The following is a 23490-nucleotide window of genomic DNA, read 5'->3' as shown; positions in this document are numbered from 1 at the left end:
ACTGATTGGTTTAAGAGGCTCGGTTTATCTATATGGCTTTGTTATAGGCTTATAAAAAAATAGGAAAAAATTTAAGTGAAAAAGGCTTTGCAGCTGATCGATCGATTTCTTCTTGTATTTTGACAAGTTCATATCGTATTAGATTCTGTCAAAATAACACCCGATTATTTTATTAGAATATTTTAAAAAAAAGGTATTAAGTTGGCGGCTTTGGCTGTTTGTGGCGTGGATTCGTGTAACATTCTTTTATTTTGGGTTTTAGGATCACGGAAATATTTTTACGGGTTTGCTTTCCTGTGAATCCTTTTTTTTATGAACTAAAATATTTTTTTTGTTTCTTGTCTTTTTAACGTGTATAAGAAACTATAAAGTTTTTAAATTATAGTTTCACACATGGAACCAACTGACGATAATTCAGCACAAAATTCGGCACCTAGTGAGTCATTGCAGACAGTACCAATTTATAATTTAGACGCGTCGTCTTCTGATAGTGACTCTGATGACCCGAGACGTAGAGGTGGTCCCCCTGTAGGACCTCCAATAGATATAACGCCTGCAACAAGTGGCTCTCAAGCTACAATAATGTCACAGCGTCAACGAGTACAGGTACCACAACGTTCTTATACAACTCCTCTTCCGAGACAACATGAAAGACAACTTTCGGAGTTATCGGCCGTAGCAGAATCGGTACAAACTAGACCAAGCGTTGACGAAGAGAATTTCTTTGAAGATGATTCATCTAGTGAAGAAGAACCATTTCAACTTCAAGATTCTCGATTATCAGGTCAAACTGAAACACCCATAACGGCTTCTCAAATTGTTGAACATTCCGTTGTTGACGTTTCTCCGAGAACGGATAATCGAGGATTAAGACCTTTAAACTTACTGGATGAAAATGTAGAGAAAGGATCATCATCACTTATGAAAGGTTTGAAATTAATATACCTTTTATTTGAATAATTCGCCAATCAGAATACGATACATGTTAATGAAAGTGCTGTAGAAATAAGAGACTCCAGTCGTCCGATTTGAATTTTTTAAATGAGAGAAAATCGCGACAACTTTTTTAAAAGTAGAATTTCTGGGCATCAATTTAGAGATGTTACATCCTATTCTGATTTGGCGTTGGAAAATTCATTTATAACACGGTTGTAAAGTTAATTATTTTTTTTTTCTATAGAGAAAGTATCATATGATCCTAAATCACGTGGAATACCAATGACGCAGGCAGCAGCAGAACATTCAAGTGATACAGGAGGATATCGTCGTTCAAAAGAAGCAGACCATATGTTTCATCATCGTGAATCTTCAGATCTCTTACCATTAACTCTCGTATCAGGAAGCACATCTAGTGGACTTACATATTCAACTAATTATGCTTATCTTTCTCCACCTTTTGGGCGAGTCATAAACCGATCACAGATAATGGCTAGAGTTGCTTGGTTTTCTCAGTTTGTCATATTCAACATCGTTTATGCAGAGTATAAATTAAATTCAACAACGACGGATGGGAAAACTTCCATGTCTAATCTGATTGGATTAGTTATTATTCCACTTATTTTTTTTGTTGCCTACATTTTACTTATTACAGTATGGACTTATGTAGATCTTAAGAATAAAGGATTTGATTCATCCTTCACAGTATTATATTATTCCCCCCTAATGATTTTTTCAATATTTTTTGAGGAAAAGAAGCGAGTTGATGCATCAAAATTTCATGAAGTAAATTACGGAGCAAAGTGGTGGAGAATTGGTACAACAAAAGTGAGAGAGGGTCTTGTTATGGGTTTTTACTGTTTATTTATTATAGGATTTGTTACATCCGACATATTAGGTAGAGCTTTTAATCAACGTAATGCTGAAGTATCAAAGGTATTTGAAGACGTTGTACCATTTTTATTTATGTTAGTTGTATTTTCATTGGGATTCATAGTTTCGATTTGGGCAGTAGTTGAAGCTATTGTAACAGGAAGTATGCTTGGAAGTGGTGAAGGAAAGAAGAGATTAGTAGGCGTATTACCAAATGCATTTAAAAAAAAAGAGTATTATAAAAGTTAATTAATTTTAATGCATTTTAACAAACAATTAATTTTTATTGGTAATTCTTCTACTTAATAATGGGAATTTGGAAGTTTAGTACAGGAAAAAAATTTCAAAATTCATTATTTTTTTTTTAATTTGTATTGTAATTAGGATACTTAAATTGTATTTTATCTAATTTTGTGATAGCTATTTATTTTGATGTTTATATATGTATGTAATTTATTAGATCCAAATAACTAATTTAAATTCAAAAAAAGTAAGTTATCTATACAGAATAATAAAATTTAATCTGTACATTTTAAGAATTATGAGCCCCGATGTAGAAAATTAATTTTTTACAAATAATAATTAACTAATTAATGCTTTTTTTTACAAAATTTACCAAGTCGGATGAATTTAATAAAAAATAAAGGATTATGTAAGCTCATGTGGAATTTAGTAACTAACAATTTTTCAATTTGTCAAAATCCAAGGTTATGTTGTCATGTGAATCAATTTCCACTACATTCAGTGCCTCAAAAACAGCAGAGTAAGGAGAGGCGATGGCGTATCTGTAATTATCTGTCATCCATGCCGCATGAAGGATACCAAGAGCTTTTCCTTTTTTAACCACAGCAAATTTGCTCCTGAGTCTCCAGGTTCAAAGCCTCCATACTCGAATGCAAATACCAATTGTAGATCAAACCACACAGTAGGATAGCATTGCTGATGCATTTCATTCATTTCTTGGATTAACAGTGTCTTCGAATATTCCTTCACTAACATTGTTACTATAGGGGGGAATCTCTTGTTTGCAAAAATACAAAATGTCGCATCAATGCCAAAATTCTTCTGGTGTGCTTTGGAGTAGAAGTTGCTTCGCATACCACGCTCATAACGAGCCAGAGCTGAGTTCTGCCTGTGTCCATCAATTACATGACACATTTTTTCAGAGATTTCTCTGTATGCTTCATCTTCACTCGCAATTCGACCAAATGACTGTTTCAAATCATCTAGATCTTTATGCGAGAGTTGATAGATAACACACTGTTCCAATACTCGTCTTGCTAAACTTGCATATGTTCACATGAGAGAATACCTATCCATTCCAAGTGTTTATCACTCACGACAGCACTGAGGGTTCCAGCCGTTCCTTGAGATTCAATTATTTCTATACTTGACCCTAACTTAACGTTCTCCTAATAAGCTTGAAAACTACTCATATAGGGAGTTGCGGTACAAACTTTGACAACATCTACTGGGTAACCACGAATCTTATTTGGGAATCTGTCATACCCACGGCGCAAAATACCTTTCTGGTGAACATATAGTATAATGGCAAGGGACTTCGGTAAACTCACCTTGAGTTTGCTTATAACTGGTGCTTATTCCGACCAAATTATAATGTATTTTACGAAAAGATTGCCCCAGTTCGTTGTCTAAGATTTCATCAAAGGCCTTCTGCAATTTTTTTGGGATCTTTTTCATGGTTGGCAGTGGATTTTAGCGTTAGCAAACCCTTCTTCTTTTGCTATAAAATGAATAATTTGATCTTCCTTAACATTTTCTGTCCTTTTGCATAGGTGACAAATATTGCGAGAAATCATGTAGATACACCAAGTTGTATCATCATCTTTGAGACTTCAGCCCCAAAATATGCCACAATGTCTTCCTTCGTGTACAACTGGCGTAAACATTTCTCAAAATCATCACTCCAAAGAATTGATAAATGATCGATAAAAAGATTATCTTCATTTTTATAAGAAATAAATTTATAGATCTTATCGCAAACTTCCCAATAAGTCATACCATTGATTATTAAGCTGTGAAAATCATAAAAGGTAGGTATTTCATTTGGTTTTAATCCTCTTGCTACTCGTATAAATTCTATAAATAAACAATATTTTCCATCTTTGGTACAAAGACAATCTTCACGTAACGTTGCTTTATAAATATAATCTTTGCCTAAATATTCTACATTTCCTTTCTCATTCAAAAATGTCACCTTAACTCCTTAAGTGCAAGCTTAAAACTAAAATGTATCAGCTTAGATGGTTTGACAACGATGTGAATGTGATTGTTGAATGGTTTGTCAGTGAAATAACTACTAATCTTCCTCCTTGCGAGAAGTTGATCGTAGTAAATTTATTTAGCTCAACAATGTCGTGAACTTGAACCTTCTATAACTTAAGCATATTTGCATTGATGAAATTAAACTCAGGCGTTTTTTTCATTTTAATAACTTTCTTGAGTTGACCAACACTTTCATTTCGGTCGATAGTCGATACTTAAGGGAAAAGCTTGAGCAACTGCATTTCCTTGAACAAGACAAAACAGTGTAATGTCATCCATTTTGCTGATATTAATCTTGTGCAACCTAAACAAAAGATGCTTTCTGGAGTTATAAATATAGATCTATCACAAATTTATTTTTTATATAATTTCTGGATGTCCAATACTTTTACTTCGAAAAAATGTATAAAAAAGTAATTTATCAGTAAAAAATTTACGCGAAAAAAAAATGTAATTGACTAAACTTATATCAGTCACTGATCATGATAATCATGATGTATTTATCTTTTCTCTCAAAAATTAAAACTTGCTCATTTTATTGCTTACAGAAATATCATCAAAATGGCTATTTTATTAAACTGTTATTTAGGTGACTCTACTGACAAGATATTCTCAGTTATACTTGAATGACTTCCAGAAATTCAGTGTTTGTTTTTCACTGTGCAGCATGTGTGCGCCACACATGATTAAAATTTTGCGCACACTTTTTTTGGTAAAGATGTGCACTGTGTTGCATAGCATAGAAAATATGTGAGCGCGTGAAAATATTTTTAAACAGATAAATATTTTCATTAGTGTTAGTTCCATATGAATTAAATACTTAGTAATCCAAACTCCTTTGAATGATTCTGAAAAGGTTTCACGAAAAGAAATAACTAATTCTATTATTATTGAAAAAGTGGTTAAACAAGATGAACATAAGTTTCACCTTATGAACCAATTGTATTAACAAAGAACACAAAAGAACAAGAATCTACTGAAAAATTAAATCTTTCTGGATCACTCAAAAAGAAAGGCAGCAGAAAACTGTCAAATAGTTCTATTGCGAAATTAGATTCTTCCACAAAAGTTTTGGCCATCCAGGAGGATATCGTTACTTAAGAAGACCAGAAATAGATCCATATTTGGAAAGTGGCACACGTCAAAATGGACGTGTCGTACTCAAAATCTTGAGCAAGATGAATTTTCTATTTTAACTTCAAAAGCGGATGCTGTTCATTCAAACGAAAGATTCTGGTAAGGACTTACTTTATAAAAAATTGCTCATTTACCTGTGCTAATAAAAGATTTCTTTATAATAGGAGTTACAATTAGAAAATAAAATTTATGGGATATAATTTTGCAAATTATGATAGCTTATGGAAATCAAATATGATATATAAATTTTACATCAAGCATGTATCATTATTATTCAAAAAAGATGCAAAATCTGAAAAATTCATCTTTTATTCTAATATTTTAAAAAGGTAGATGCGCTGTATATGCAAAATTCATGTAATGATATGATAAATTACTGCAGAAATAAATCATTCATGAAAGACCATATCATTCTTATAATTGATTTCATAGTCCTTAAATTCATCTTTTATACCTAAAAAAAATGTGCTTTGATGGCAATAACTTTGATATATTCACCATAAAGATTGATTTTAGAGCCAATAAATTTAATCGCTTTATCAAAAGAACAACAGGCATTTATAGGTGGCTTGCTGTAAATTAAAGAATTAAAGAATTAAACAAAATATTTATATTATTTCATTAAATAAATGCTTTTCTTGAACTCTCTCCAGAATCACTTTATCTATCGTGTTTTTCACCTAAGGCCGGACCAAGCAAAAAGTGTGTTTAACATAACCCCCCTTCCCCTGAGTCGAGCAGTTGTTTTTGAACAACTATAAATATTATCACATGATTCATAAATTAATCATACTGCAAAAGGAAATTTAACGATTTTACATGCAGTAAATATCACATAAAATTTCACATATAAATAGAAAATTTCTTACACCCTTTCGTTACTTAATACTACAAATACAAAAGAAATTGGAAATTTCAGTATGCTACATTTTTTTGTCAGCGTTGACAAAGGTCAAAAAAATATTATTAGTCAAAAAATCGTTAGAATTGACTCAAATACAAATACTTTTAAGGAAATGTATGATGCAATTACAAAAGATTTGTTTTCTACATGAAATGTTCATGTTTATGTGAAAAAATTGATAATAAATGGATTTATGTCGAAGAAAAGTTATATGATGAACTTTCTTTAATGTTAGAGTTAGAATTAAAACATATAAGATTTATTATTCAACCGGAGGAAGATAATGGTGAAAGTAGTTCTAGAAATCAAGTGGTTCAATAGAATAAAATTAATATTTTTGACACCATGATGGAAAGAGTAATGCCTCGACCCGTATCCGGATCAATCCGGATTGATCCGGATTTTTTTTTTTTTGGATATCCGGATTTTCACGGTTTTCATCCGGATTATAAACCGGATGAAAAATATCCGGTTTGACCCTTTAACAATCCGGATGAAATTTTTATTATTTTTTTTTTATTAATAATAATTTTGCTGATCCATAAAGATCTATATCTAAATGATATTATGGCTAATTATTTTTGCGCCTAATACCAATTTTTTTATTAAAATTTATTAAATTTATATTTGTTATATTAAACTTTTTAATACAGTAAGTTTAAGAAGATTTTTCAATTATAATTTATTTATTGGAGTTTGTATCAGATTTGTTTATTTAAATTTATACATTAACAAATAACAAATAATTTTAGATTTCACATTCAAACGTTCAAAAGAAAAAAAACTTTATATTATTTTTGTTACAACAAAATAATAATTATTGTTTTAAATGAAAAATTGTTCAATATTATAAATTTATATAATTATAACAACTTTTTTTAAAAATTAAAACTAGTGTTATATAATTTGATTCAAATGATTCTTTAATTTTTGAAAGAAGAAACAAATCCTTAAAAAATTGCCTTACTAACCCAACACATCTATTTATAGTAATCTTTAGCTGTATATAAAAATATCTTGTTTAAAATTTTATAATTAGTTAATTTACAAAGAAATGTTAAACAATAGTCTGAGACAATGCTGAAATAATATGAAATTGTTTTAAATAAAAGTATTTAATAAAATTGGAATTATGTAAATTTCGTGGTCTTGGATAATTTTGGCCAAATTTGTAATTCTGGCCGAAATTAACATCACGTGACACCGGAAAAATAGTTTAGCCACTGGGTAAAAAATTTTTTATCGGCTGGCATGAAAATTTAATGTTACACAATTTGTAATTCTGGCCGGCGTTATGAATTCTGGCCAGAATTATTGCCGATCATTTGTAAATCCAATCCGGTTTCCGGTTTCTATCCGGATTATCTGATCCGGATTTAAAATCCGGGTCAATCCGGATATAATCCGGATTTTTTTTTTGTGTAATCCGGATGACGGTTTTCATCCGGGTCGAAGCACTAGGAAAGAGCTCATCAACCTTACTTTCCTATGCAAAAAAGAGAGAATACCTGATGTGATATTTTATACATGATGTTATTACTTTATTGAGAAACAAAAAAAAAAATGGATGGAGTGGCGTAAATTCAAAGTCATTTGCTAATAAATTTGTGGAAAGGCTAGTTGCTCTTCTCTGGTATATTGATCCACACAGAAAGAAACTAATTGCTCGGTTATTAAAATTACCAGATATATTCAATGAGTTAGAGCAATATCAACATAATGAAGTTATAATAAATTTTATTTCACTGGACATCATAAAAAGGAGCAACTCTCACATGAAAAACTTGAGAAACTGGTAAAATCATTAGAATTGTCTATTGAACAGCCTTGGGCAAATGATGACAAATGGATAGATTTTATTATTCAAGTTCTTTTACTGATTAAAAATATTAATAAGTATATCATTTATTTACAAGAGGTTAATCAAAAAATGAATACAATACATAATAGTAATGTCTCAACACATAATCCTGGTTGTGATTTAATGGTATATACAATTGAAGCATTTGATAGCATTCATTCCAAATATGAAGAACTCTCAGATTTTTTATTTGAAAAAGATTCTTACGAGTTTTTTGATCTTGATGAATATACGTCACATAATGTAATACAAAAATACAATTACATCAAGAATTTACAACTTAATGTTCCTGTGACAATTTATCGGTATTACCAGGGCAATTATCTTAGAACTATTAACTATATTTGGAAAGTTCCATTAAGAAATGATCATTGATCAGAAACAGAAAATACGTGTATAATAGCAGTAATTAATAAAAATTTACCAAAATATTATACACGTCAGATGCGCAAAAATGCTTTAAATAAAGTAAGTTTTTTTTATACAATGCATTACTAGTATTACTATAATTAAATTTTATATAGGTGAAACTAATGCAATTTAATTTCTTTCAAGTATTCTATTTTTAAAAAGGTTACACCAACTGTACTTTGAACTTTATATTTTGACTTAACTGGAGATGCCTCAACAACAAATAATGTAATTAGCAAAGAAATTGAAGAATGTTTACGTATAATGATGCAACTTGAGGATCCATTAATTATTGTTAATCTGCACGCTAATAATAGATTTAAAGGAAAAAAGTTTGATATTTTCTGAGATGAAATGGGAGCATATTTTAACGAAATAGATATTCTAATTAAATAAAATGTATTTCTATTTAGATTTTTATTTAAAAATTAAATAAATATTTTTTATTTGCCCGTAGAATGCACCTGCAGTTGATGATAGATGGCAATAAGAAATTTTATATATGCCAATTGCAATTTCAATTCATGATCTTCATGAAATTATTATACATCGATTAGAGGCTAAATATGATTTACCACTACCATGTAACATCAATATTCCATCTATTGAATGGATTCGCTTCCAATTTTGGCCAACTAATCCTACTTCTACTCGAGCAATGCATTATACTGGTCAGTTCAATATTAAATATCAAATTCAAGCTAGACAATTGCGTAAAAATCATCCAGATGCACACTATTGTGCTTGTCTTTTTCATTATTTGCGTGAATTTGCCATCCTTTATCACAATTATATTTGTTTTATTGCAGCAGATGATAAGCATAAAGTTCCAATCAGAGAGGGTGTTGCTACATCAACTGGTGTACATAATAAGAAAAGTTTAGTTAGTACAAATACAACATTAGCAGCAAGTGCGTGATCATGACTTTACAAAATTGTCCCTTACTCCTTCAGTTATTTTTTTATTGATGTTCCAACAACTATCGAGGATTCTTTTTATTATAGAAATGTCTTTGTTTCATATAAAAATACTGTTTTTCAACCCAGCAATGCAATTAGACATGCAACTGAATTTTTCAATGCAATTAATGCAATTCAAACACATTATATTTCAACTATCCCACCCATTCTATGTCTTTATACTGATGGTGGTCCTGAATATTGAACTACATTTGGTTCAGTTCAAATTTCTCTTATTTGTTTATTTCTTCATGGTGATTTTGATATGTTTATTGCATTACATACTGCGCCATATCACAGCTGGACAAATCCTGCAAAGCGAATCATGTCTATTATTAATTTGGAACTTCAGGGAGTTGCAATTATGAGAGATATAATGAGTACAGAATTGGAAGATATATTTAAAAAAGTTGACACATTAGAAGAGATTCGTGCAGCTGCAGCTAAAAATGAAGATCTAAAAAATGGATTACATGATTGTATACTTAATATTCAACAGTTGTTACATTCGCGAACTGAAAGATTGGTATTATATGAAAATCCTTTTTGTTGTTATGATTCTGCAAGTAATCATGATATTGATAATTTTTTTAAGGTATTTTATTTAATTTTAAAATATTAATTCATATTACTGTATATTTATTAACATATAAATTATTACACAAATTATTCTTGAAATTGATAAATCATTAAATGTATGCGAAACAACAGCAGAAGTATTATCAAAGAAAAAGGAACTTCAAGAATTTCTTAAATCACATTGTAGCATTCGTCATTATTCATTTAAAGTAAAATTTTATTGCTTTTTTTTGCATTTTGTATTTTTATTATATATTGAATTCAATGAATTTAACAATTCTGTTTTATTATCTATAGATTAAAAAATGTAATGATGTTAATTGTAATGTTTGTAAACAAGTTCGGCTTCCTCTGCATATTTTTGAAAATATAGATTTTTTATCAGATCCTATTCCATTAAAATGCAAGTATATTCTTTTTATATTATATATTTTACTTTTATTTAAATCATTATTAAGTATAATTTTTAGGAATTGTCAAATTTTCACCGGTGGTAATTTTCACCAGTCATGTAATCATGTGATTACTTATATTACACAACATAACTTATATTTATCATATTTATGAAATTTGTTTTTGCTTTGCTTGCTTTACTTTTCTTTTAATATTTTACGTGTTTTTAATACAAAAAATATTACTTTTGTTACACTATTAAACCCATAGGAGTATATTTCAATTTCATAAAGTTAGATATAATATTTATGAAAAAAAAAACACATTTAAATATTTGTTTTTCTGTTTACCAACTTCAAAGCGTAATTTCAACACTTTAGTCAAATGAAATCAGCTTTCTTTATTAAGTGAAAGTTGTTCAGCGAGGTTGAAATGAATTTCATGAGCGTAAGTTTAATACTTGTAGAGAAAATCACGTTTTTCATAACGGTACTAACTTTCAAATTTTTTTTTCCATTTGTGAACTTCAGAGCGTAATTTCAACACTTTAGTCAAATGAAATCAGCTTTCTTTATTAAGTGAAAGTTTTTCAGCGAGGTTGAAACTAGTTGTATATCAAATTTCATGAGTGTAAGTTTAATACTTGTGGAGAAAATCGTGTTTTTCATAACGGTACTAACTTTCAAATTTTTTTTTTTCTGTTTGTAAACTCCAGAGTGTAATTTCACCACTTTAGTCAAATGAAATCGTCTTTCTTTATTAATTGAAAGTTGTTCAGCGAGGTCGAAACTAGTTGTATATAAATTTCATGGATGTAAGTATAATACTTGTGGAAAAAATCACATTTTTCATAACAGTACTAACTTTTGAATTTTTTTTTTCTGCTTGTGAACTTCAGAGCGTAATTTCACCACTTTAGTCAAATGAAATCGTCTTTCTTTATTAAGTGAAAGTTGTTCAGCGTGGTCGAAACTAGTTGTATATAAAATTTCATGGATGTAAGTGTAATACTTGTGAAGAAAATCGCATTTTTCATAATGATACTAACTTTCAAATTTTTCTTTTTTATTTGTTAATTTTAGAGTGTAATTTCACCACTTTGGTCAAATGAAATTGTTGTTCAGCAAGATTAAAACTAGTTGTGTATCAAATTTCATGAGTGTAAATGTAATACTTTTGGAAAAAATTGCATTTCTTATAATAGTATTAACTTTCAAAATTTTTTTTTCTGTCTATTAAATTTAAAGTGTAATTTCCTTACTTTGGTCAAATAAATTAAAGTTTTTTTATTAAAAAAACTACTTACATTTAATTTTTTTTCTCGGTAAAAATTTGCAAAAAAATTTTTTATAATTCTGGCTAAATCATAATTTCTGCCAACATTAATAACAGTGAAAATCACCACCGGTGAGATTTAGCAATACCTAATTTTTATACAAATTTTAACAGCTAATACTGATTGTTATGAAGGATTTAAAACTGTATATAATACTGAAACATCTGAGAAATATCATCCTACTTTAATGGCAGCTATGGAAAATGCAGAAAGAGCACCACCAGCTATCTTAACAAATACCAAAGTTCGTAATATTATCCAATGCTTTCAATGTGAAAAATTCTGATGTCTTTATAGTGAAAAAGCATTAACAACTGTGCAAAAATCTGAATTTCAACGCGTTATTATTAATGATTGGGATTATAATTGCAGATCACCTTTGGTATCTAAAGATCATGCATTATACAATATTTTATTTGTACGTGAAAAAGTCACATGTGAATCACCAATAGAACTAGCTTATTATTCATCACGAAAAAATTATATTTCCGTATATTATTGGTGTGGGTATGAAAAAGGGTTAATAGATATTCTAACGCATATATCATCAAAATACAAATTTGTATTTCTTTTATGTAATATATGTCAAATTGCGGGTAAAGAATTTTTTGGAAGAATTGAAATTAAAACTAATACTCGAAAAAGAAAAAGAAATGATTTATAAATTTTATGGTAGTAGTTATTGAAAACATAAAGAAGACTACATCTAATCTAAATAGTAATAAATTTTTTTACACATGATAATAAAAAACAACTTTATATTATTAAAATTCTGACCAAAATTAAGAACAATTCTGGCCAAAATTATATTTGTTCAACTCATTTATTGTTGTTTAACTCCCCCTCCTCCCTTTAGGCTGTAGTATTATATATTATGTTAAACAAACTTTTTGCTTGATCTGGCCTAAAATAAATTTGAACATAATTTATTATGCATGGCATAACAAAAGATAACTTTACCTTAAAAGATTACACAAGAATTTTGATTATTATTCATATTATTCGAGTGTAAAAAACATAAGGCATATAAATTCAGTTTAACTCTGTCAACGAATTGCTTCGATAATTTGATCTATAAAAGGTGATATAAGTATTTACATGAGTTCATTGATTTCACTTTGTAAATAAGATGCAAATATACAATTCATTTGAATAGAGCCCAGTCTTATGGTCTCTTTCTTTTTCAATTTTTTCAAATATTATATTGATTATATAGATCATTCCTGTTTACTCTCTAATTATCTTATGTAAAAATGGAGACATTGGTAAAGTAATTTGAATGAAAAGTTTCAATAAAATTGCTTACTTTATTGGATCAAAATTATTAATTTGCACTTCTTTGGATCTAGATATATATATTAAACCATATTCATTGATAGATAAATAGGCATAATAAACCATACATTTAAATATATACTAGTGGATTTTAAAAAGCACTGGTAAAAAAATGGTCTATCCTACACATATGCTACACATATCTTACATATATCGGGTACTTAAAATGTAGAAAATCATACACAAATAATACACATATCATACACATATCGGGTACTTATATATATAGTATACCTATCAGGTACCTGATATATGTATGATATATATATTAGTACCCGATATGTGTATGATATGTGTATTATTTGTGTATGATTTTCTACATTTTGAGTACCCAATATGTGTAAGATATGTGTAGGATAAATCATTTTTTTACCAGTGAAGAGCTTTATGATTTTTATTTTTTAAAAGCAAATAACTTTATTAACAGATTTTAATGTTGCCTGCCATAAATAATTGTAAGTCTAAAAATCAAGTAATTATAATGGTTGTAAATTAAAATTATCATCTTTTAATTAACCATAATAGCATAGTATTTACAACCAAATTACAACTTATATTTATAATATTACAATCCGCTTAGGTTGTAATTCAGAATATAATAATCAATACTTATAGCATACAACTTTAATTAGTTTTACTCCTTAAAGAATATGTATAAAGTATTTAATTTAAAACTAATAAGTATTTTTTAACTAAATTATTTCAAGAATTTTTCTAATATTACTTTTCTTTAAAGTAATTGTTAATATACCATGTTCAATTTCAATATTAGTAGAAATGGCTTTTATTCTATTAAAAAAAGTTGAATGTCAGTTATAAGTAGGGATGGCAACGGTCGGTTATGGTCGGTTATGGTCAGTTATAATCAGTTATAGAAATTTAAACAGTCGGTTATAGTTGGTTAAAAAATCGGTTAAACGGTCGGTTAAACGGTCGGTTATACCATTTTACTTAAATAATTAGTCAAATAGTCGGTTAAACGGTTAAAAATGGTCGGTCAAATGTTTAAATGGTCGGTCAAACGGTCAGTTAAATGTGGTTAAACGGTCAGTTAAACGGTTATGATTATAACTGTTGCCATCCCTAGTTATAAGCAATTGTAAAACAATAAAACTAAATAACTTACTGATTTGGAAATTCTACTTGTGCTTCAAATGAGCCTATTGGTAAAGTACTTGTAATTGCTTTTCTTACTACTTTTTCATTAAATGAATTGTTAATTATAATAAACTAATTATTAATAAAAGAGACTATAAAATCAAACTTATTTTTAATTCTAGGTATATGTATAATTAAGATATAAGATGAACTTTATAATAAAATATAAAAAATAAATATTATTATTGAATTATTTAACTAAATAAAATAAGTTATATTAAGCATTAGTTAATAGATATATATTTTTTTTATAAAGTTCATATACTATATTAAATGATTTGAAGCTTTCTTCAGAATTCAAATTATCATCAATAATCTCAATAGTCTTATATTTTTTAAGTTTTATTTTCATTATTGCTGATGTTAGCTTCTTTATTTTAAATAAACAAAATAGTTTTTATTATATTATTAGAGCTACCAGATAATTTATAATAATAAATAAAATAAAAAGCTTTACCAATGTATAATTAACTTTTCAATCAGTATTGAAATATTTTGCAGTATAAAATTTAATAGTTATTATCATATTAATATGATTTATTTTTTGTTTGATGATAGAATAAAGAAGTTTAATATCTTGTTTTAAAATGCATAAATCTAAAACTAGAAAGTATCTTGTTAATAATTTAAAGAAAAAATTACAATTATTTATAATTATCCTTTTTTTCTTTTTTTATTATATAGAAAAAATTAAATTTTGTCATTTTCTTAACATATTTTTCTACTTTGTGAATTTAAAGATCTGTAATATTATTTTCAATCATAATAGCAAGCTCAGGATTTTGCAGCATACACACGTCAAATGATCAAAAATAGGCAAAAAAAATGGCGCAAATTGCATAAACTATTCGCAAATTTGTATAAACTATTTACAAATAGTATAGGTTAATTCGTAAATAGCCAAAAACAGCCAAGAATAGCCAAGAATAGCCAAGAATAGCCACTGCTTTTCGCGCCATTTTTTTTGCCGATTTTTAGCATTTCGACCTGTGATATTATTAAAAAATAATAAGCATTAGAATCAGTTATATAAATAGAAGCACTCTCATAAAAGGAGGTGATTGTATTTTTATAAAGAAAAGGGTTGCATTTTTATAAAAAAAGGCAATTGTATTTTTACAAAAAAAAGGTGGTTGCATTTCTATAAAGGAAAGAGTAGTTGCACTTCTATAAAAAAAGGGTGACACTGGTCAAATGATGAAGAATCGGTGTATTAAGAGCCAGTTAAGAATCGGGATCAATCAGGTTTCGGTTCTTAACCGGCTCTTATTTTTTTTATCATTAAATAATCAGTATCCCGATAGGCCTATTGATTCTATTATATAAGAAGCCGATAGATTCTAAACGTATATCAAATTTGATCAGCTGATAATAAGTAACAAATTGATTACCTCTCGGATTTCCCGATGACTAATAAATAAACACCCGATCTGTCATGATCTGTCATTAATTTATAAATAAGCATCGGTAAAACATCACATGTCCGATAATAATACTGATAGAACATTGATATTAGACGGTGAGAAATTTAAAGGTTTAATAATAATTATTATATATTTATTTATTTGTATATTTATAATATTCATAATATAAAACATGATTGATATTACAGTATTATTATAAATTTTAAATATGAAACTTTCTATTGATCGGTATTACTGACACATATTTCCGGGTTTCTTTTCGTCCTATTGAAAAAGAACCTTCAACAAACCGACCCAGTATACTATGTACAGGGATAATACAATCCCTGCTAAGATCATAAAATTCTTTTTTCCATAGTTCTATATTGCACAAATTTTCATCGCCATTAATTGTGCAATGAAATCTAGTCTTGTGATTTTCTGCCGGAAGGTACCACTTTACAAATGCTAGGGAATGATTTACAGAACCTTCCGGAAAATGTATAATATGTTCAAAATAAAATTGAACAATACCGGGATAAGTATCTTTAGTATTATCGTGGAGAAATTGGGATAATATTTTGGCCGATGTGACGTGCCTTTTAGAATACATTGACCCAAAAACTTCGGATCCAATTTTTAGTCGTCCATAAGTGTTCGCTTTTGGTAATACCGGTATAGCAGAAGGAGCAGCATGGATATCTGATAGTGCTGCGAAATCTTTTCCATAGGCATTGCGGTAATATTCAACCAACAAATCTAATACTTCTTTTGAAAGGTTGGTGTCTATCCTTTTAGGATTAAGAAAAGTACCTGGAAAAGGTTCCGAACCTGTTCTGGCCATTTCTTCCACGTTTCTAGACATTGATAAAAATTCCCGGTAATCTATTCCATTAATTTCATCATGAATTACAAGACTGCCGGTAGTTTCTTTCGGTGTAATTAGTGTGATACAAGTCGATAAATGTTGATGGTCTTGGGCGCATGAAGAAAACTGATCAAGAGAGTTGAATTGAATGGTTTTTAATAATTCTGGTTCGATTCTTCTATTACTGCTATGATACGATCCTATAAATATAGACTATTTAATAAATTGATTTAATTATATTGATAAGTTCGGAAATCTGGAATTACCTAATAGACCGTTCATGCGTTCGTAACTGAAACACCAGAACGCGTATAATGGTCCATAGTCTAACGCACAATGGCAAATATGTAAGCATAAATGTAAATTCGGCGTAATTTTTTCTGCGCCGTAATTTTCTTCAATGAGCTTTGCCACTTCTAAGAAGATTTTTATGACTTCTTCTAACCCATTCGTTGTTATAGATCTGCATACAAGAATATTGCATGCACAGACAAAATTGGCGAGTATCAATTTATCCGATTCTTGAAGCAGATCCCATGTTATGGAAGTGGCATAAATTAAGATAAAAGTCTTCCAGTTGATCGGCGGTGAACGGCTGAAAAGCCTTCACGTGCTTGATTTTGTAGGGAATTCTACCGATATCTGCTGGAACTTTTATTGCATTTGCCCTTTTTTGCATTGTTTCTAAATCTTTTTGTGTCAATCGGCCCTCCTCGATCCACAGTCTGGTCACGATCCACTTAGCAATACCCAAGAACAAACAATGCATTGGATCCACGCGAGAAATCGCACTGAATCAAAGTACGGAAGCCGATACATTTCTGACCACCGTACTAAAGTATTATGGACGTGACTATTTCTAGCATCTTTAGTATTGCAATTCAACCATTCTCGCGCATCCCTTCGAACCTGGTTGATATCTCTTTCGACAAACCATTCATCAATATCATCAAATCCGCCAAAATTCGGTTGATTTCGATCATCATATTGAGCCTTTTTTAAGCATCTATGACAAGCCACTCGCGCAGAGATATGACCGCAGAGTTTTCTCGCGGCTGGAATATCACATGAGCAGCATATTACTGCGGCTCGAATAGATTTTCCGGTAGAGCTTTCGTATGTTTTCGATAGTTCAATCCCATTCCATAACTCGATTAATTGATCGATGATGGGAGCTATATAATGGTTTAGTTGATGTAAACTAGGCTCATTTGGCCCCGGAATTAAAGCCATTGTCAAAATATTTGATGGCTTGAATCTTTCATTTCGAGGCAGGTTACATATTACACCATATAGAGCTCCTATACTATAAGTTGAATTATCGAATGGTTGGAACCAGTCGATATTTAACATGATGCCTAAGTGGCGGTCTGAGACATCTTTCCGGAAAAATGGTATATTTTGACGATGATCCTGAAAGGTTTTCCAGATCTTTCCGTCATAAATATCATTCAAAAATTGAGAATCGTTACGGTCCGCCCATTTTCTACATAATTTCTCAAATCCTTTTCGATTATACATTAATTGTAATTGGTGTTTTAAACTAACAGTAGGGAACGTTAAAGAAGGTCGATAGATTGTTCCGTTAGTAACCGGAACTTTCTTAGCAAAGTGTAGCATTGCACTTTTTTCTTTGATTTGCCATCGGATGATCCGGAAAATCTACATGTGTATAACCGAATTCGTGGCTGGAACTTGTAAGGGTCGTTAGTTGATACTTCTGTTACATTATACAATTTGCAACACTTTTCACACGATGCGAATTTGACAATATGAGCACAGACGCCAAGTTTTTTACGTGCCATATACAAAGATGTAGGAAAAGAATTGTACGTGTTTGCATCCAAAAGAACCAAAAGATATCTAAAAAATTTGACTAAAGAATCGGTAGTGACATCGGATAACTTATATCTCTCGATATAATAAGATCCATAAAACAATCCAATGAAAGTCTTCAGTAAAATCAATGAAGGAGGCTTCTGGATCATCACCGTATGTATTTTCCGGTGCGTCAAACCAGCCGGATGAAGATTCATTTGGTATTTCTTCGATAGGATCAAAGTCATTATCAACTTGATCGTTTTCTTCATCATCAGCATCACTAGTATCATCATCTGAAATACTTTGTTCAATAACAACAATAGGGTATGATACATTCTTGGAATTTCCACTACCGATATGTTTTCGTTTATCTTTCGATTTGGCTTTTGATGATTTCGATTTTTTGGGAAGAAACGAATAATTTTCCTCATCAACAATAGGTTCATGATGACCATCATCTGAATTATGTGATTCTATTTCCATTGGATCATTCAAGAGGTCTACCGATGTATCTTGGTTTAGGTCATCAGATGAAACTTGATTTAAATCTATAATTTCTTCAATAACTCCTCTTGGTCTAATATCCCTTTTTAAACTATGACTATTTTTTGTACGTGGATCAACCATGTTACCTTTACATTTATTGCAATGACACGGAACTTTATTTGATGTTTTCTGTTTAAAATTATAGGATTTCTTTACAAAGACAGCTTTTGTTCTTCGGTATTTTCTCGTCATTGTAAATAATAATATAAAAAAATTTTATTAAAAATGAATTTCCGGTTCTTCGATGAACGGATATATTAGTATGATTGATAATTGACATTGTTGACCATATTAGGTTACTATCAATTTATTGTATTTATTGTATTTAAATCAATATAAGTTCCTTTATTTGAATCAAAAAAAAGCTTATACTTCAATAGACTATTTCGTTATTTTCAATAGACTTATCGGCATGAAAAAAAAGGAAAAAAAAATTCAATCAAAAAAAGCTTATTTAATAGACTATTTCGTTACTTTCGACAGACCTATCGGTCCTCATACGACAAAAAAAAAAATATATATAAAGACCCCTTTCTTCCCACGAACTGATTTTTTTTTCTCTGCCATATCATTATACTTTGATCTAAATCATTAAAAAAAAAATCGTAATCATTACATTTAATCTAATTATAGGAAAAAAAAAATATTATTAATAATCATAATATTTTAATTGTGGAAATAAATAAAGGTATAAAAGAACGTCTTTTACCTTATTGTATTGTTTTTTTTTTATCCTTTAACAAATTTTGGTAAAAATGCGTGGAAGAAGACCTTTCAAAATTAAGAAAATAAGCTTAAGACGCTTATCTACAACAAATTTAACCTCTTACAACCATTATCAAACAAACTCAATGTCACCACATCGTCGTCACCGTTATCGTTCAAGAAGGAACAAGTCTAGACGTTCTTCTTATTCTAATTATTCAGATAGTCGTTCACCAAGTCAACAAAGAGGACGTTCGACTACAAGACATAATAGGACTAATTATTCAGATAGTCGTTCACCAAGTCAACAAGGAGGGTGTTCAACTACAAGATATAATAGGAATGATGGTATGGTTATAATATAATAATTATGTTTTTTATTTTACATATTTTGAATATAATGTCATGATTTCAATTTACAGATATCGAAGCCCTAAGCAGAGCTATCACTGCACTTACGGAAGAAGTTCGGACCCTCAAGAAATCTCAAACAAGGAACGACCTACAAGCTGAATGGCCATCAACCCCTCAGACAACACCAGTTCCAAGGAGTAGACAAAATACATCACTCACGCCAGAACCAGAAACTGGATATCGTCGACGTGCTCGGGTTTTGCTTGAAGATATGGACGAAGATCAATATAAGTTGTTCCATGTGAGTATCAAGTAACTATTGGTTATTCAGCAAAATTTTTTAATCGATATTTTTTTATAAAATTAAGGATGAGGTCGTGCAGATACTTAGCGGTCTCGATGATTCATTGCAATTGGATCATACCAAAAAATGGGTAGAAATTGCACCACACGTTTCAAAACACATCATGAAGGAGATCGCTAGAGTCTTGACCGGAAGGTTTCAATACAAAGATATAGAATTGAAATGGGTCTTACAGAATCTACACCGCCATCGTAGAAAGCTGGATGGTTAGCCTTGATCCGGATAAGACTAGATTTGAAAAGAAGAGAAAAGGAACGAATTCTCGAAGAAAAGATGTAAGTACTGAAGACATCCGAAATATGAAATTAAAATCCTTGATCTTGTTCCTTTCTATCCTAATCACTAATATCTGATTGCAATAGAAAAAAGAGCGACGTCAGAAAGGCATCGAGCATATGTTCAATATTAATGATGCCTCGCTTAAAGAATTTCAACCGTCATCATTATCTTGGGAAGAATTCAAGGAAGACTGTGAAACCATATTTAATGAAGGAGGATTCCACAGTGATGAAGTTTCTGAAACTGATGAAGAGCTCACCAAAAAAGAAATCGAAGATCATGTTCGTCCTAAGAATAAAATTGAAACGGATAAACATGTTCTTCATGTTTATGACAAGCCCTGGAGGTCACGTCGTGTAAGTATCAAATAAAACAATTGTATAGTTATTGTATACATTTGCTTATTATCTCTTTTTCATTTTTATAGGGACGTAAATTACTTCGCTTGGCTGACCGAGTTGGTGAGAAAATAAGTCATGTAAAACTTTCACGACATCGTTGGTATGATGATAAAACGTGGATCGATGAGTCAAAACCGCCTGAAGGTGCCCCTGATTGGTCGATATCACAGTCGTACGGATCCGACGTACAACCACAAGATGAGATCGATAATATCGATAATATTAATGATGAACCTAACGAACTTGATGAACAGGTTTAATTAATGCATTAATGCAATGTTAGATTTAAAAGAGCACGTATATTAATAATAATTTGTAGTTTATATTTTTATTACGCAAGAATGATTTGTAGTTTATTTCTATATAACAACGATTAAATATAGCAAGCAAATGTATTACTGTAAAATTGATTAGTATATTGCTATATAATATATTGCAACGAATAGTAATAAATTGATTAAAACAATTTGAAATATCGTGATTTCAATTACTGCCCGGCGTGTATTGTATCGTTTAACGATACTTTATGATAACCCAAATAAATACTTAAATATTATATAAATATAAGTAAAATATCAGAAATCCGATATTAACATAATATTTATCCGATTTGCACCTTATAGTTTATTAAAACTTCAAAAGATTCAGTTATTAATTTGGTAAATATTGGGCGTTTATTTGTAAAATAACAGAAACCCGATTCTTCACCAATAGAAATCCAATACTTATGAAGTATTTATGCCCAGTTGTATCCAGAAATGCAACAAGAACCTGAGCCCAATCGGGAATAAGTATCGGGATTGTATAATATATATATCTGTGAAGAATTAGTGAAGAATCGGGTACCTGAATTTTCTCTGATATGTTGTCATTCGACCAGTGTGATTATATATAAAAAGAAAAGTAGTTTCATTTTAATAAAAAAAAAGGTAATTGCACTTCTATAAAAGAAAAATAGTAACCTTTTTAAATTCTTGATCAAGTTTCTTAATTATAAAGATATATAACTGATTCCTCTTCTAAAATAAATATAGTCCTTTAATTTCACTTTCATAAGAAAAAATGAAAGAAATTAATTGCATTTCTGCTAAGTAACAACTTATATAGTATATTTTATAAATGAATTGTTATGCTTATTTCTTTTTATTATAATATGAAATAAGACTTATTTGAAAAATTTGTTATGTAAAGTTCAATAAAAAAATATATAATATCATATTGGAATTTAAAAAGAAAAATATATCATGAAAATAAAATTTAATAGAATATCAACTTAGAACTTAAGAAAAAAAATATAAAAATGTGTTTATATAATAAGAGGACACTGCTTATTTATAATAAAGGTACTATAAAAATTGGTTCTTTACTAATAATAATTTTTACCTTACTTTTTTCTTAAATTCTATTGGTTAATTAGCTAAAAAGAAAAAAAATCATAACAATATAACATAAAATTTCCTTTTATAATAGGATTTGCAAAGAATTTTATATATAATTTTTACATTAAATTTGAGATGACCTATCTTATAAGTAAGTGGGATCCTATAATAAGACAACATAAGCTTAATAGTAGTTTTATTTATGATAAAAAAATGATATGAAATTCAAAGTATTTATACAAAGATATAATAAGTAAAATAGTATGAATAGCTATATAAACTACTACATAATTACATAGTAAATTTAATTATTAAGAACTGATCCACTTATGAATAACAGAAAATTACTATATAAATTCAGGACGAGGTTATTATAAAAATGCCAAAATTGGCTAAATTTTATGGGCTATAAAAACTGCAGATCATCATGCTGTAGCACCAAAATTCACATGATGATTCCTTAAATGTCAAAGATAAAAAAAAATAAAAAAAATTGAGAAATTTATTTATTTGTTCAAAACTTTACTTTGAGGCAGCGTCAGATTTGACAGGTATATATATATATATTTGCGAGAATTTCAAGTCATATATTACGTTATTTTAACAAATATGAACACTTAAAATTATGTTCTCATGTATTTTATACATTTAAAACTACTTGTTTTATATAATTCTAATATTTTCTCTTGCTTTTAGTTTACATGTTACTATGATCTCTTTCTATTTTCATGAGGAGTAACCTGTAAATTAATTTCAAATGGTGGAAGTTTTAGTATATATATTCTTATCTAATTTTTCAATTTGAGTGTATTACACAACTCTTAGCGTTAGTTTGCAAATTATTATTAGCTTTTTGAAAGTGTTATAACAATAATATAAAAAAAAATAATATATAATTACTAGAACAATAGGTAATAATGGCTTTTTAAAAGAATTTATATAGCAGATAGGTTATTTTAGATTGAATTTTTCATTTTTAAATCTTTTCTATTTGTACATTAGTTACCCTTGTTTTTAGCTAAAAAACCATTACTTTGACAATAATATTTGAGTAATTTTTATGCGTAAAGCAATTTTTACTGAATAATGAATATTTAAGATACGGTAGGTGTTAGATTTTAGCGTTTATTGTGATTTTCTATGTAAAAATATTTTTCTCGATATTTTTCTTGGCATTTTTAAGTTTCATCACATGACTTGG

The 23490-nt window shown here is 29.2% G+C and overlaps 5 protein-coding genes across 5 annotated transcripts; 2 read left to right on the top strand and 3 right to left on the bottom strand.

The window, feature by feature from the left end:
• Positions 1-246: 246 nt before the first annotated feature.
• OCT59_019741 (uncharacterized protein) lies at positions 247-2353 on the top strand. The gene is made up of 2 exons (XM_025319289.2): positions 247-928; positions 1181-2353. Exons 1-2 carry the CDS (start codon positions 394-396, stop codon positions 2056-2058), a joined length of 1413 nt encoding a protein of 470 aa, XP_025174238.1. The 5' UTR covers positions 247-393; the 3' UTR covers positions 2059-2353.
• Positions 2354-2607: 254 nt separating this feature from the next.
• OCT59_019740 (uncharacterized protein) lies at positions 2608-3510 on the bottom strand (the record flags this gene model as incomplete). Its single annotated transcript, XM_066143759.1, has 3 exons — positions 2608-3041; positions 3122-3221; positions 3319-3510. 3 exons carry the CDS (start codon positions 3508-3510, stop codon positions 2608-2610), a joined length of 726 nt encoding a protein of 241 aa, XP_066005480.1.
• A 12487-nt stretch (positions 3511-15997) lies between these two features.
• OCT59_019739 (uncharacterized protein) lies at positions 15998-16437 on the bottom strand (the record flags this gene model as incomplete). The annotated part of the gene is made up of 2 exons (XM_066143758.1): positions 15998-16029; positions 16107-16437. The coding sequence occupies 2 exons, from the start codon at positions 16435-16437 to the stop codon at positions 15998-16000; spliced, it is 363 nt and encodes a 120-aa protein (XP_066005479.1).
• Positions 16438-18345: 1908 nt separating this feature from the next.
• On the bottom strand, positions 18346-18999 carry OCT59_019738 (uncharacterized protein; the record flags this gene model as incomplete). Its single annotated transcript, XM_066143757.1, has 1 exon — positions 18346-18999. The coding sequence occupies one exon, from the start codon at positions 18997-18999 to the stop codon at positions 18346-18348; it is 654 nt and encodes a 217-aa protein (XP_066005478.1).
• A 563-nt stretch (positions 19000-19562) lies between these two features.
• OCT59_019737 (uncharacterized protein) lies at positions 19563-21170 on the top strand (the record flags this gene model as incomplete). The annotated part of the gene is made up of 6 exons (XM_066143756.1): positions 19563-19860; positions 19935-20167; positions 20235-20365; positions 20430-20505; positions 20593-20865; positions 20937-21170. 6 exons carry the CDS (start codon positions 19563-19565, stop codon positions 21168-21170), a joined length of 1245 nt encoding a protein of 414 aa, XP_066005477.1.
• Positions 21171-23490: the final 2320 nt, after the last annotated feature.

The sequence above is a fragment of the Rhizophagus irregularis genome, chromosome 29, assembly GCF_026210795.1.
Source record: "Rhizophagus irregularis chromosome 29, complete sequence".
Classification (NCBI taxonomy): Eukaryota; Fungi; Glomeromycota; class Glomeromycetes; order Glomerales; family Glomeraceae; genus Rhizophagus; species Rhizophagus irregularis.
Note: the sequence above shows the minus strand (reverse complement) of the source record. Positions and strands in the feature narration are given on the sequence as shown.

Excerpts from the sequence above, each read along its gene's own strand:
- OCT59_019741 (XM_025319289.2), top strand. The coding sequence starts at position 394 with ATGGAACCAACTGACGATAATTCAGCACAAAATTCGGCACCTAGTGAG. Across the intron at positions 929-1,180 it reads ATCATCATCACTTATGAAAG|AGAAAGTATCATATGATCCT; the intron begins GTTTGAAATTAA and ends TTTTTTCTATAG.